General features: G+C 39.8%; 1 protein-coding gene across 1 annotated transcript; it reads left to right on the forward strand.

Annotated features, from left to right (window-relative positions):
• Positions 1-4,405: 4,405 nt before the first annotated feature.
• On the forward strand, positions 4,406-16,130 carry LOC102707147 (mediator of RNA polymerase II transcription subunit 14-like). The gene is made up of 8 exons (XM_015840081.2): positions 4,406-4,639; positions 5,883-6,959; positions 7,053-7,150; positions 8,465-8,639; positions 9,872-10,526; positions 10,738-11,699; positions 12,364-13,412; positions 14,189-16,130. Exons 1-8 carry the CDS (start codon positions 4,406-4,408, stop codon positions 14,991-14,993), a joined length of 5,055 nt encoding a protein of 1,684 aa, XP_015695567.2. The 3' UTR covers positions 14,994-16,130.
• Positions 16,131-16,203: the final 73 nt, after the last annotated feature.

The following is a 16,203-nucleotide window of genomic DNA, read 5'->3' on the forward strand; positions in this document are numbered from 1 at the left end:
AAAAGGTTTATATAAAAAAAATTTCGAGACTTAATAACAAAATTATTTGTTAAAAAGTTTTAAAAGTAAAAAAATCAAGGGATACCGTGCTTAAAAAGTAACGGCCGTGGGACACATATTTCAGATAGAAAACGGTTTCTATAAAACAAAGTAAACATAATTGGTGTAAATCAGAAAAGGGAAAGGAGAACATATTAGCACGCATTTCTATGAAAGACTTTTTATATTAGCACGTATAACAGTCATCCCACCACATCGATTGATCATCCCGGTAGAAAAAAACAATCTACATTCAACGTGGACTATTGTACGTGCCCTGGCTCATTGAAATTACTTTCACCATCATAAGGCATGGCAGTCTATAATTTACTGATGTAGGTAACACAGAGTCATGTTTGGCTAATAAATGGACCAAGCACAATTTAACTCAATTCTAGAAAAAAGAATTTTAACACACCTAGCTTTTCTTTCTTAGCTAGGGATATATAACCCGCAGAAAAATGTTCCTCGTTAACCACGAATTGTCATTATTTGATCAATCCCAACATTGCAAGGTGCATAATAATTGGTATAGTTCACCAAAATATCTCTCTACCCCACCTACAAGTTGACCATAAAGTTGAACGCATGTCTTTTTACCGACACCCGTGCTAAACTATGTGTTTTTATAAAAAAAATTAGAAAAGCTGCTTCAAAGTATCATATAGATCCATTTTAAATTTAAAATAATTAATACTTAATTAATTAATTAATCATATATACTATAATGGCTCGTTTTGTTTTGCATGTCTGTTTTTCCCGTTTCCTCTAAAACAACCCACCTGTAGTTCTTTCCGAATTACTACTTTTGTTCTTAAATACAGACACTTCTAGGTTGTTTACCATAGACTAATTAGATAAAAAAAATCCTGTAGTCATTTTATTGGTCTATTTTGAAGTCCCAGAGAGACAGCCTAGAGGGGAGCTGAATAGATGTCCTGAAAAATCTTTCAAATCGCAGCGGTCAGTACAGGGGCCGGACCGTCTGGTCGACACTCTCGGGTTGGGCCGAGAGCTCTGGCCGGACCGTCCTGGTTAGAACACCGGACCGTCCGGTCAGTGAAAAATGTAGACTTGACAGTCTACTTTTCGGTGATGTTCATGGAAACGTGATGTGATTGTGTATGAAATAAATCAGCAGAAAGATCGCAGGAACAAACAAAACATGAAATCACAAGAACAAAGACACGAGAGATTTATCCCGAAGTTCGGATCTTTCGATCCTACTCTTCGTTGAGGCGCTCCCGCGAGCGGGATCTCGCTCGATCCTTTTCCTCTCTTGCCTTCCTCTCACAAGGCCAACACGGGTCTCCGAATTCACACCTAAGGACTAGCAACCCCTTCGATCGACCACCAAGGTCAAGATCAAGACGGCTTACCCTAGGTTGCAATCCGCTCTACCCTGCAGCCCTCTATGAGAAAGCACAAGAATCCACTATCAATCTTACCTATTTTCTTGCGAAGGTTAGGCACCAACCTTCACAACTTGCTCTCGGACGATCCACATGAATCGGAAGCTCGCGGGCGACGCCTATCCGCCTAGGAGATCAATCTCTAAGAGTAATAGGCCACCTTGACTCCACATGCATCCATCAACGCCTGAGAATGAACACTCTATCACTCACTAACCTTAACACTCTTTCTAAGACATGATCCAACAATTAATCTCTCTAGGAGGTGTATTGGGTTAGGGGGAGGCTTGAGAGGTGCTAAACTTGCCCTAGCAACCAGAAAACTCGAACAGAAAGCCTCTCCAACGGCTAGATCTCAAGGGTCCCTTTTATAGGCTGGCAGACGTCACTTAGCCGTTGGAAAAGAAACCTAATCGGACTGTCCGGTTAGGGGGGCCGGATCGTCCGACCGATACTTAACTCAACCACTCCGAGCAGGGGCCGGACCAAGGTTCGGACCGTCCTCCCACCGGACTGTCCGGCCAGGGGGCCGGACCGTCCGGTCCCTACTGCTTGGAAAAACAGCACCGAGACTCCCCTCGACTTTGACTCAACTCTGATCACTCTTGGATGCATGCTTAGCTTCTGGTGACCCCTCTTAATAGTATGGAGTTCCTACGACTCAAAAAGAAAAATAAAATATGCCTTCGAGCGCCTTTGTCTTCGTAGAGCCGTCGTTTCGGGTCACACATGCTCTAAGTTTTATCAAGTAATCCTTCAATCGAATTGATCTTTTAAACTTCTCTGCAATCACAGCTCATTAGCGCAGACATGCTTGGCTAGCATTGTCATTAATCATCCAAAACTTCGTTTAGGGGCTAGATGCACTTTCACATTTTTGAATTTTGAATTAATTAGACTCCCTGTATAAGCATCTATTGACTCTGGAACCATTGGAATAAGTGAAATCATGGAATCAATGCATAAATAGTTATAATATGGTATAAAATCTGAATCCTACCAATACTTATATTTTGCGAGAAATAAAGACAATTTTATAGAATATTTATATAAATTATTGTATTAAAGTATAAGAATAATCTATTTCAAGGGATGGCTAACAACTTAAGGCTGTGTTCGGGGAGAGAAGTGGATTAACGCATGATTAATTAAATATGAGCTAAAAATCCTTGAAAAAATGGAATAATATGATTTTAGAGCAATTTTTCTATAGAAAGTTTTATAGGAAACATATAGTTTAGTGATTTAGAAAACACGTGTGTGTAGAAGATGAGACGGTAGAAGCGGGAAAGAGAGAAAAGACATAAGTGAAGTTGGAAGAGAAGGAATGCGCTATGTTTTATAGAAACGGAATATTCTTGTTGTCACAATATTTTCAACTCTACAAGGTGAATTGTTCATGTTCAAAACTAATCCCTACCTCTATGCTTGCCTTTGCCGAAAAGTCTTCATCAACGACTAGTAATATATCCATGCTAATGCTAGAATATCATAATATTTATATTTATATATTATTTAACTCCATGTTAGTTAAATTTTTAAAAAATAGGTACATGCACTTTAATTTGATTTAATTCATATATCAAACATAAATGTGCGAATGAATGGTGGCATTTGATAATGGAAATTAATTAATTACAAGAAAGTTTATGTTTCGTACTTTGCACAATTTTAGCTATCATAGTCATTTCATGGTCATATACATACCATTCATAATGTTATTCCGGCATGTATATGAAAGATGTGCTAAATATGAATCTTTTTTAAGACGTGTGTATGTCTCTTTATTACAATGCAATTGAGATCTATATCTTCTAATTCATGTAAAATAAAGTATTTAGGTAAATTCGTATAATTCCATTGAACAATGTTCTTCTATCATAATCTAAACGAAAATCCATTGTAAAACATAAATCTTAATCATATAAAATTTAGAAATTTATAATGATTAATCTTATAAATTTCTAAAACTTAACGAGGCACAACTTCATCACTTTTGCTAATTATATAAATGTACACACATGATATAGGATAATTACAGAATGTATATACATAAAAAGTGTATATACTTATATTTTATAAAAAAATTAAAATGTTTTTCTATGCATGATAGTGACAGATTTAGAGTTGATGTATACTATTCAATTGATATAGATAATTTTGGATAGTTGGACTTGTGAGACAATGAAATGAGTTATGTGTTACTCCCTCCGTCCCAAATCAAACCAATCTTTTAATTTTTTACCTGTAATGTTTTGACTCTTCTTCCTATTCAAATTTTTTTAAAATTAAATTTTTTGTTTTTATTAGATGGTAAGTTATACATAGTACTTTACGTATAATTAATTATTTTTCAATTTCTATTCTTTAGATAAGACGAATGATAAAAAAAAAAATTATATTGTTTTGAGCCGGAGGGAGTACATAAGTCACGGTTAAACTACTGTACATATAAAGCCGCAGTACCCACCGTTTACTACACGAGGACGGGACGGCACACGGCTTTCCCTGTCCGACCACCCTCGCAGCCGCACGCTCCCTCCCTCCTCGGCGTCCTCGCCTTCCGCGAGGGGGAAAAGCGGAAAGAAGCGAGCGAGCGCCCCCCGCCCCCCTTCCACCACCACCTTCTTCCAGAACCTTCTCGACCTCCGGCTCCCGAAATACCTGAGGCTAACGGCTAACCCTAGCCGCCGCCGCCGCCGCCGCCGCCACCGTCCCAACCTCCTGCAGGCTCGCCGCGCCGTTCCGAGCCCAGTTGGTGCCTCCGGGACCGGGAGGAGGAGTCGAACCCTAGTGGGGCGGCCGCCCGGCTGCCTCCGTATGGCCGGGGGTTGCAGAATTCTCGGGGAACCCTGAGGGTGGGAGGCCTTAGTAGGGGGCGTGGGGGGGGGGGGGGGGGGGGGGGAGAGAAGCCTTTCGCCGAACCCTAGGGGGGCTTGGGGGAGGTGTGGGCGATGGCGGGGGAGCTGGGGCAGCAGACGGTGGAGCTAGGGTCGGTGGTGCGGCGGGCGGCGGAGGATTCCTATCTGGCGCTGCGGGAGCTCGTGGAGAAGTCGCGGGTCGAGGCCGAGGGGAAGAACGGGCAGCAGAGGTCCGACACCGAGAAGAAGATCGACCTGCTCAAGTTCATCGACCGCACCCGCCAGCGCATGCTCCGGCTCCATGTGCTCGCCAAGTGGTGCCAGCAGGTTTGTCCATTGATCCCCATTCATAGTTTTTCTTTTGGGTTGCGTTTCACGAAAATAATCAATTAACTAGAGACTGAGAATAGCTGTAGAAGTGCGCAAAATTTAATATGCCACGTCCAAATTGGCTTCTAATTTAGTTTCTAATCCCTTGCATGTATTAATCACAAACTCATTTGTTCAGTAAGAAATTGGAGTACTGTGCTCTGAAATATTGTTTTAAAAATCTTGCCCTCATCATTCTGGCATACCAAAGTGATGTTTACCTTATCGGAGCTAAAAGTGAAGGCACTCCTTTTTAGTATGTTTGTTTCATTCTGGATGAAAATAATGTAATAGGAAATAATTGATCGTAATTTGTTTGGGGCTATTAGGAATTTCATCAAAAGTTCACTAGAAAGTATTAAAGCGAGTTCAGTTATCAGCAGAGAGGAATGCTTTTACCTTTTAAGCTGTATATGTTCTATAGACTTCAAATAACTAGGCGTGTGCACATCTTGCTTCAGGTCCTGATTATTATTAATTTCTAGTGTTCTATGAAATGTTTAGAATTACGTTGTTTGTAGAGTGTGTGAGCTTTAAGCTTAAACTCAAAATCAGAACAAACTGACAAGAAAAGTATATCCAGATAATTGGACACTGCAGTTAATCTGGTACAGTGGTTTACTAACTCAATGACACTTATGACTGATATCCTCAATCAGTAGGAAAAAAGAAGTTGATTGTAGATGCTGTCTTTATAAAATATAGATTTTCTGTCTATGTGTGTCCGTGCATGCAGACTTGCCATATTTTCTAAGAATTTCATCATTATACAAAAGTAGTTCATTCTTGAATTAAAAAACTTGCATATTTATACTTATAACATTTGTTTTTTTCTTTAAATACCACTATGTATGTAAGTCTTGAATACCCATAATATAAATCCTGTGTCTGCCACTGGTATATTGCATAGCATGCAATAATTTCAGCGAAGCATAATAAGGATAGGTAGTTTTAAGCTGTCCTTGTGTATTACCCATAATATAAATCCTGTGTCTGCCACTGGTATATTGCATAGCATGCAATAATTTCAGCCAAGCATAATAAGGATAGGTAGTTTTAAGCTGTCCTTGTGTATTTACCTTATTTTCTATCAGTATAACTAGTAACAAATTAGAAAACTAAGTCTCCTTCATGCACATGCTACCCAAATGTCATGATTCCTGAATTTCATAATTGCAATCATTGCTACTGTTTCTTGCAGGTTCCTTTGGTTCATTATTGCCAGCAACTTGCATCAACCCTCTCTAGCCATGAGACATGCTTCACCCAAACAGCCGACTCACTGTTCTTTATGCATGAAGGGTTGCAACAGGCTCGTGCTCCCATTTTTGATGTTCCATCTGCTATAGAAGTCCTACACTCAGGGAGTTATAGGAGATTGCCAAAATGTGTAGAGGAAATCGGTACTCAGAACACACTATTTCAAGATGAGCAAAAGCCCACTTTAAAGAAATTAAACACCCTTGTGCGGACTAAGTTACTCGAAACATCACTTCCCAAGGAAATATCCGAGGTTTCAGTGACTGATGGAATAGCCAATGTTCAGGTGGATGGAGAATTTAAAGTTCTTATTACATTAGGTTACCGCGGGCATTTCTCACTATGGAGGATTTTGCACATGGAGTTACTTGTTGGTGAGAAAACTGGGCCTATTAAGCTGGAAGAGACGAGGAGATATGCTCTTGGTGATGATATTGAACGGAGGATGGCAGTGGCTGACAACCCCTTCATGATTTTGTATACAATACTCCATGAATTATGTATTTCACTTGTTATGGATACTGTAATTAGACAGACAAATGCTCTACGACAGGGCAGGTGGAAAGATGCGATAAAATCTGAACTTATCTCAGATATCCATAGTGGCGGAGGACAAGGTGGAAATAGTGCTCTAATGCAGCTTGGTCAAGAAGGGGAGCTTGATTCAAGTGGTTCTAGGATACCTGGTTTGAAAATTAACTACTGGCTAGAGGAGAAAACCAATGCTTCAGCTGAATTGGATTCATCTCCATTTATTAAAATTGAGGCAGGGCAATATATGCAGATAAAGTGTCAGCACAGCTCTTTTGTATTGGATCCATTTACAGATAAAGAAGCTGATCTTTCTATTGATCTGAGTTGCATTGATGTTGAAGCTGTAATTTTGAAAGCGATTGCTTGCAATAGGCACACACGTCTTCTGGAAATTCAAAGGGAACTGATTAAAAATGTTCAGATGTCTCAATCACGAACTGAGGTTATCCTGAAGCAAGAAGTTCATGGAGTGGGCTTTCAGAAGGTACCGTTATGGGCTGTTGTAATTAAGGGTATTACTGCAGCCACCTTGTCTTTTTGATATTTGATGCGCTGACTATATTCATAAAATGTGTAGAAAGCACATAGAAGCGACTCCGATGATTGTTGTACAAATGAGATGCTTCAGGTTAGGGCATATGGACAATCATATATTCACCTTGGAATAAATATCAGGTCTGTTTATTATTTAATTAGTTCTGCTCTATGATTTATGCTTTATATCTTATTTTTCTTGACCTTACATCCACATGATGTCATATGATTTTATTTCAAAATGTTTTATTTCATGTACTCTGTCAATGTAGCTTAACAGAAACCTCATCATTTGTCTAGGCATACATTAGTAAAATCAAGCATCCTACATTATAGAAGTACTAGTTGTATTCTTGGCAAGTGTGATGACACAATCTCCATTTGGTCAATCAATATACCCGTACTGTTATAAATATATTAATGGCCACAGTTTAAAATATTTGACAACATTATTTCCATGGTGAACTACTTTTTAAAACTTGATGGGAGTATTCCAGATAAGCATCATGGGGGAATTTTTGGTCCAAACTGTTGTGTGGCAGCACAAGGGAAAAGGAAGAGGAAGAAGAAACAGGGAAAACTGTGGCGAAGTGTTTTAGATGGAAAGTTGTGGTCCAAACTATTGTGTGAATTGGTACCCCAGAAATTTTGTGGAATTCTTTGAAATTGGCAAAATCATTGTGCTATGGATGGTATATCCCCCTTCTATCTTCTCTTATTTTCCTATCTTGTATCCTCTCTCCCTTGCCAAACCTAGGCCCTTGCAAGAAGCATCCATTCCCTTCCTTCCCCTCTCCTCTTGTCCTGTCCCATAATCCTTCTCTCTTTCTCTCATCCTTATAAAACCCTAGTGCCTCGTACCTTTGATTTTCTCTATCTGTGGGGGCTCCCAACGTCTTCAGCCACCAATCACCTCCTTCCTCTAGATCTCCTTTGCTGGTGAAGCTGTCTTTCCATGAAAGCTTTGGAAGGATACAACGGCAAGCTTTAGATGGCGATAGCAATGGAGGACCATCAGCAGCAGTTAGGACATCTCTTCTCGATCTGCCTTTATTCTTTCTTCGCACCCCCCGTCATCCCTATCACGCACACACACATGAGGTGGGCCTTCTGGTGATTGCTGCCTGCCAATTAGGTGTGTGGGTAACCGATTACAATTTCAGTTAAATATCTCAGCACCATGTCATGGTAATGATACCAATGTCGATATTTGTATGATCTTTTAAGGAGCATATATTTGTAGTGAAAGGCCTATTTCCCTGTTTTGTCCCACAGTATGGGTGGTGCAGTGATGAATTCCCTATATTCCTATTTATCCTCTGTATTTCAGGAGGGATTATATTATGATGAACAGGGAATAATAATAAGATATTTTGTAAACTGTATCTAATCCCCATATTTATTGCATGGTCAGTTTCCTTTCCAAATCATATAGCCTTTTTTATTTCTATATAGGAATGGTCGATTTCTCCTCCAATCACCAGGGAATATATTGCCACCTTCAGCAGTATTAGAATCAGAGGAAGCTCTCAACAAGGGGAGTACAACAGCAACAGATGTTTTTGTGAGTTTGAGGACCAGAAGCATCCTCCACTTATTTGCTGCTACTGGAAGTTCTTTGGGCCTAAAGGTTGTTTGATTAACTCGTGTCGTTATTCCTTCCCCTTATATTCTCACTTTTCAGCTCTTAGAGTTTATTTCTTGTTCTTGTTGAATACTGGAAAATTTAGAGCTTGGAAATTTTATATGGCCAAATAATGTTGCACGTGATTAAATCTAAAAACTTTCTAAATACAAATGCAATGATCGATGGCATGCGGGGCAATGTGCGTGTTGATTGATGCTGATTAAGTGATGCGTGGAGAAGTCTTGGTAGTGCTGCACAGACCAAATCCTGGATGGAGGGAGTATTAGCTAGTGATCAATGCTACATCCGAAGAAACTTAGCTAGAGTTTAGTGACGAGTCAGATACTCAGATACTGATAGGGGACAGGATGTTTTGGTGAGGATGCTGCTCATTGTGTGAGCACAGTGATCCAGGCATCGTAATTCTTTTTGGAGGTTACCTTGGAGATTGGTGCCAGTCCCCTGCCTAGGATACTGATCTGATTTGCTCACCCAGGCAGTACATACATAACAATTATGTTTGTAGTAACGTGTTATGTAATGGGCTGCAAATATCCAGAAAGAGGTTTTTGACACAAATGAAATTAGGTGTTACTATCCAGTTTATCAATTCTGCTCCGTGTCGTAATGATTCCTGCTCATCTTAAACCAGACAAAGAGGTTGTGATAATCTCTAGTAGGTGTTAGAATATGTGCACTTACAATGGTTTAAAAGTTGATTATGCATATGAATTATTTTTCGCCAAAGTTTGGTATACAAGTGAATGTGTTATGCATGTCTTGAGGACATATGTACTTTTAAAGACAATGCCTCTGGTATTCTAATTGAACTTTGCTATCAGTACTTGTGTTACTGCCACCTACTGGAACATAGTGAATGTCCTCGGCTGTGAATGTGGCTGATTGGCAGTTAAGAGTCTTCAATATTTTATAACTTCTTTCCTTTATGTTTCACACTTGCACTACATCTTATTCTGGTATCCTTGGTGAGCACTTGTTAGATTTTTCTTTACTATGCCAAATTGCCAATTGAAGATAGACAAATTTCTGGTCGCAAAAGAGTTACGTTTTGGGCTATACACAGTAAATTCCTCTCCAAAAAATTGTTTATTGTATATTAATATCTGCAAGAATGTGCTTATATCTTGTGCATGAGATGATATATGGATTTGTCCAAATCACTCTTTTTGACTGGAGGGAGTACTAAATTCTTACTTTTGTTATGGTTATTCCAGGTTTACTCTCAGTCTCAAGTTACTCTGAAGATTCCAAAGTCAATACTATATGGCTCAGATTTTATGGTTATGGGATTTCCTCAATGTGCAAATGCCTATTATCTTTTGATGCAACTTAATAACAGCTTCCAGCCTGTTTTTCATTTGCTTGAGATACAGAGTACTAAAGGTGACAAGAATAATGCTGATGCAAGTACTGATGCTAAAGAAGTTATAAGGTTTATCAGGATTGACATTAACAAATTAAAAGTAGATGAAGATTTGCAAATCGGCAGTCTTTTTGATAAAGATAAGTTACTGGCGCTACCAAATGTGGAAGATAGACCTCAAAGACTAAGTGGACCTGATGAGCTTCTTCCTGCACGGCCTTCATTTTCTTCTGTTGTTGATGAAGTATTTGGATTTGACACAGGCTCTCCAAAAACAGAAAATCAGCGTCTTCCATCCTATAATTTACCATCTAGTCATTCTAGTTATCAAGTTGGTCTTCATGGGGCTAATGGTGGAGCTGGCTCACCTGTTAAGGATTATGGGTCACTACAATCTAACATTAACTCTGCAAAAGTTACTTCTAGTATCAGTCTAAACAATTATCTGCTGAGTAATTCAAAGCAGGCACAAAGTACAACTGCCTTATTTGGTTCAGTTCCTGCAGGTATTTTTTTACAAAGTTAGCTTGTAAATTTGATCATGACTCAAGTACAGAAGTATTCTTATTTCATAAAATAAACCAGGAGCTATGATACTGTGTCCTTAATAAATAAACATTGAATGTGTCTTTTCTCACATAATCAAATAAATGTCCATGTAGTTATTTAATAAGCTGGCATTCTTTTGTGATTATGTCTTTCCTTGGAAATTGTCAGGTTCAGGGAATATCTCCAGTTCACGCCCTGAAGGTGCATCTATAAAACGTTCTCTTTCAGAGTTCTTGCGGAATATCCCACCACTAAAGCAATCTGATGGTCCAAGTAAGCGAAGAAACATGCCAGAATCTATGCTGGATGGTCTTCCTTTAAAGGCTCATTCACCCAACATGCAACCTGGAACAACCCTCACCTATGGAAAATTACTTGAAGAAGTAAATAGTTGCATTACAGCAAATATTTATTCCTCTGTGCTTCTTCATGTCATAAAGCACTGTTCAATTTGCATCAAATATGCTCAGTTGACTGCTCAGATGGATTCTCTGAATATTCCACATGTAGAAGAAGCGGGCCTGCGGACACCATCCTCTAATATTTGGTTGCGCTTACCTTTTGCTCATGATGCTTCCTGGAAACATATTTGCTTACGCCTTGGTAAAGCTGGAAGCATGTCTTGGGACGTTCGGATCAATGATCCACATTATGGTGCACTGTGGAAACTCCATGGAGGTAGCACTAGTACAGAATGGGGTTCTGGCGTTCGTGTTGCAAACACTTCTGAGGTGGATTCACATATTTCTTTTGATGATGATGGGGTCCTTTTGACTTACAACACTGTTGAGGCTGATAGTGTACAGAGGCTTGTCTCAGACTTACAACGTCTTTCAAATGCTCGTGCATTTTCTTGTGGAATGCGGAGATTGATCGGTGTCAAATTAGATGACGAGCTAGTTGAGAATCAGGCAGCTGCAGAGAAAAAACTGCAGTCCAGAAGAAATGCTTGCAGGGACAGGTTATCTGAACAGATGAGAAAAACTTTTAGAATTGAGGCTGTTGGTTTGATGAGCTTGTGGTTCAGCTATGGTGTTGTGCCTATGGTTTATTTTGTTGTTGAATGGGAGGCTGGTAAGAGTGGGTGCACAATGCGTGTTTCTCCAGATCAGCTATGGCCACACACAAAGGTTTGGCCTCGACAACTATATTTACTGCCTCATAATTTGCATATCCTAGTATTTAGGACAACTGATGCGTTAATACCAATTATATTGTACTTTTACTGATACAGCAAGTTTGAAGTTGAGTTTTTTTTGGGAACAAACTAGTTCTATTATCCTGATATGGCAGCTATGCAGGTTGGTTTGCATGGCACATGTTTTTTATGTTGATAGTCAACCCAAGCATGCTCTTTTTGTAACTCCAAGTTGCCAAATGCACATAAAGGGTAGTTTCATTTGCTAACCTATTGAAATTCTGGCAGTATGGTAGGAAACCAAACACTGCATGAAAACTAAACCAAACTAAAAATTTTGTTAATACCAGTATGTTTTATGGTGTCATAATCTGGCACCAAAGCAAACATCACTCCATATCAATTTTTGTACAGTAGAGAACCAAACTGACTCTATGTTATCTGTATTGGGCTGGTGCTTGTTAGATCAGATTTGGTATGCCAAAATTTGTCTAGCAAAAGAGGTTTCTCCAATCAGCAAATTGCATCACAAAACTTATATGTTGCTACTTAGGCATTCCAAGTTTGAAAATTTTTAAATAGACAATTAAAATTGTTTGCTACTGAAGAATTTATTTGCATGGAAATTCTCTTGTAACCATGTTAACGTAATGCAGTTTTTCGAGGATTTTGTGAACGGGGATGAGGTAGCATCTTTCTTGGATTGCATCAGGCTCACAGCAGGACCGTTACTTGCCCTTGGCGGCGCTATTCGTCCTGCAAAGATGCCTGTAACTGTTCCTGCTGTTTACAGTGTTGTACCAAAGCAAAACAACATTCTTTCAACAGTGGGATCTGCAAACAGTTCATTGCCAAGTTCTGTGCACAATATGTCTGTCCCACAGGGTGCTGCAGTAGCACACGCAAACAGTCATCTTCAGACTTCTTCCATGCTATCTGCTGCAGGACGAACTGCTCCTGGACTAGTTCCTAGCTCCTTGCTGCCTTTCGATGTTTCTGTTGTGCTCCGTGGGCCATACTGGATACGTATTATATACCGTAAGAAGTTCTCTGTTGACATGCGCTGCTTTGCTGGGGATCAGGTCTGGCTTCAGCCAGCAACACCTCCCAAAGGTGGACCTTCAGTTGGTGGATCATTACCTTGCCCACAATTTCGACCTTTCATAATGGAGCATGTTGCACAGGGTTTAAATGCTCTTGAACCAAATCTTTTGAGTGCTAGACATACTGGTCCACAGTTGAATGCCAGTGCCAGTACTGTTTCTGGAAGTCAACAATTAACTCCTACTCCGAACCGCTTTGGTGGTGCTCCTGGGGTAGCTAGGCCAACTTCAAGTGTTGGTAACCAGGTAGCAACTAGCTTGAGTCGTGCAGGCAATGCCATGATGGCTTCAGGATTTCCTTCAGGAATTGCTGGATCTCCTGCACACCTTTCTCCTGCAAATAATATTCCTGCTTATATGAAAGGAGAGTTGAACACAGCTTTTATTGGGCTTGGGGATGACGGTGGCTATGGTGGTGGCTGGGTTCCTCTTGCTGCTCTTAAGAAGGTTTTGCGAGGCATCCTTAAGTACCTTGGAGTTCTATGGCTGTTTGCGCAGTTGCCTGATCTTCTGAAGGAAATACTGGGTTCAATTTTGAAAGATAATGAGGGTGCACTCCTAAATTTAGATCATGAGCAACCGGCATTGCGCTTCTTTGTGGGGTAAGATCTATTTTATTGATATTTCGGTCATATTGTCAAAAATCTGAAATATCTATGAAACTGCTGTAAGGTATGTCTGATTGGCATTCTCAACAACGTAATGCTACTACAGTCAGACTGTGGTACCAATGCAGTGCAGAAATCTGCTTACTAATTTTACTACTGCCATATTTAGTTCAATGTTGAATGATGAGACTGTATTTTGACACTGACAAATCCTACCCTAGAAAGATACTTGCCCCCTGAAAAATTTTCAGGTGACTGCACTACCGATAAGGTAGTTGTACTTACTACATTATCTCTTCTCATGTCATTTTTTGGGGTCCTCTGTTGATCGCCTCATTGAAAGGAGGTTGTTTGATTATCATTTTGCCTTTTGCATTTATGAACCAGGCAAGAAAGCCATATGCCAAACATTTATTTTGATGATAATTGATAATTACTAGTGTAGGAATGGAACTGTCAAAATATAAAGTCATGAGTGGCCTGGTGGTCTACAAGTAATAAATATTGTTTAGTGCGAAATGATGGCTAGATATTTGTAAATCTCTAGACGTGTGGTATGACTGACTGCCAGGATATACCCATATGTGGATTGACTAAACCAAACTGATTTGGGCTAAACCAATGTTTGCTGAGAAATGTAGATATATGCCACTGTAGATTACCTATATTAAATTTCCCTTTATATTCAACTGAATTTTCTCTGTTTCCTAAATGTCTTGTGATTTCTCAACAAATATTTTTTCTGATGATATTCATTTTCCATCCTGCAGTGGTTATGTATTTGCTGTTAGTGTTCATAGAGTTCAACTTTTGCTTCAAGTTCTTAATGTGAAACGGTTTCACCACCAGCAGCAACAACAACAACAGCAACAGCAAGCTCCTCAGAGTAATAATGGTCAGGAGGAGCTAACAGCATCTGAGATAAGTGAGATCTGTGACTATTTCAGCAGACGTGTTGCCTCTGAACCCTATGATGCTTCTAGGGTTGCATCTTTTATCACTTTGCTTACATTGCCTATTTCAGTTCTTCGAGAATTTATAAAGCTAATTGCATGGAAGAAAAATTTGTCCCAAGCTCATGGAGACAATGCTACTAGACAGAGGGCACGGATTGAACTCTGTTTGGAAAAACACCCTAGATTGGTTTCAGATGATTACACTTCAAGCTCTTCATCAAAGAGCAATATTCATCATGATAGAGCCAACAATTCAGTAGATTTCGCACTAACTTTTGTACTTGACCACGCTCTTGTACCACAAATGAGCATATCTGGTGGTGCAGCTTGGTTGCCTTATTGTGTTTCTGTGAGAGTAAGGTACACCTTCGGAGACAATAGTCACATTGCATTCCTTGCAATGGATGGGAGCCATAGTGGCAGGGCTTGTTGGTTACAACACGAGGATTGGGAGAGGTGTAAACAGAGGGTTTCTAGAGCAGTGGAGACTATGAATGGGTCCGCAGCAGTTGGGGATATGAGCCAGGGTAGGCTAAGGATGGTTGCTGAGATGGTTCAAAAGCAACTGCAACTCAGCCTAGTGCAGCTTAGAGATGGCCCTGGCTCCGCTGCATCATGAAACACATATCTTAGATACTTGCAGTGATAACATTGGTAAATGTCAGCAAGGTCTATACTTTGGAAAACATGGTCATGCCAAACTTGGTGTTCACTACCAAACAGATGCAAACATGTCTATATTTCAAGGCAGTGTCAGACAGTGAATTTTTTCAGCCAATGTCCACAATTGGTCAAGTTACAATTTTATAGGCAGAGGCGAATGCCTCATAATTTTGTACAGTAATATTGGTAACTAGGTGTGCTGCTGACCTCAGTCTGCTGAGCATCCTCGAAAACCATGGTAGAGCATGATTTAAGTATCTCAGGACTCAGTAGTGGTCATGACAGGGTAGGCAGCACAACGTTGCAGCGCGTGGCTAACTGGGGCATCTGTTTTAGGGGATATCATCGACAAGCACCTGAACTGGGAGTTGCTTGGTTGGGTGACTTTGGAACTTAACCTTCTCTATATTGTCTTTTTGCAGAAAGGAACTCAAATACATCACTTATATGTTTATATCTGAGCTCCCCCACCTCATAGTGATATTTTAAAACGCAGCCAGTAAAAGGCCGCAACAATTTTGGGCATCGCATGCTATTTTGGGCATCGTCATGGGAGCTAATCAAACGGACGGTGAACGAATTACGGTTGATTTTGAGAAATTGTAGAGAGAGATAAAAGCTTTGTAATATGAAATCTGGTGCTTGTGGATTTGGATTTAAAGGGGGTAACAGACCCAAATAGCCAGTAAATACTTGTGCTGCGGAATAGTTATGATTATACTCGTAATGTACTTATGCAGAAGTGTATGCATATTAGGACCATTTACCAATATAGCATTAGTCTAAAAGATATCTGGGAAAATAGCATACCGTCTGTAAAATTGAGAAACTGTAGTTACTTAGAATTATCTTACATCCGTCAAAGTGACTACCATTTTCTCGTAGTTTCACAAGATTGTTTATTTCCTCACAAGTGAATTGCTTTGATGGTGTAGGAACTTATGTGATCATTTTTTCTTCAATTAGATCGTTTTGGCTGGGGTTAGTACCTATGCTACAAAGCGGGTGGTTGTATTGAAGCAAGCGAACACTCAGTGCAGGTCCCCTCTTTTTTTTGCACTTCTTTGTGCCTGTACACTTCTATAACATAAATTAATATACGATCCTCTCTCGTAGTTTCTTGGAGCACATACCGGTCGCTTCACGAGAGGACGACTCTTTCATCA

This window comes from Oryza brachyantha, chromosome 8, assembly GCF_000231095.2.
Source record: "Oryza brachyantha chromosome 8, ObraRS2, whole genome shotgun sequence".
Lineage (NCBI taxonomy): Eukaryota > Viridiplantae > Streptophyta > Magnoliopsida > Poales > Poaceae > Oryza > Oryza brachyantha.

Coding starts and splice junctions, on each gene's coding strand:
- LOC102707147 (XM_015840081.2), top strand. CDS start 4,406: ATGGCGGGGGAGCTGGGGCAGCAGACGGTGGAGCTAGGGTCGGTGGTG. Junction 6,960..7,052: donor ATGGAGTGGGCTTTCAGAAG/GTACCGTTATGG, acceptor TAAAATGTGTAG/AAAGCACATAGAAGCGACTC. Junction 11,700..12,363: donor AGCTATGGCCACACACAAAG/GTTTGGCCTCGA, acceptor AACGTAATGCAG/TTTTTCGAGGATTTTGTGAA.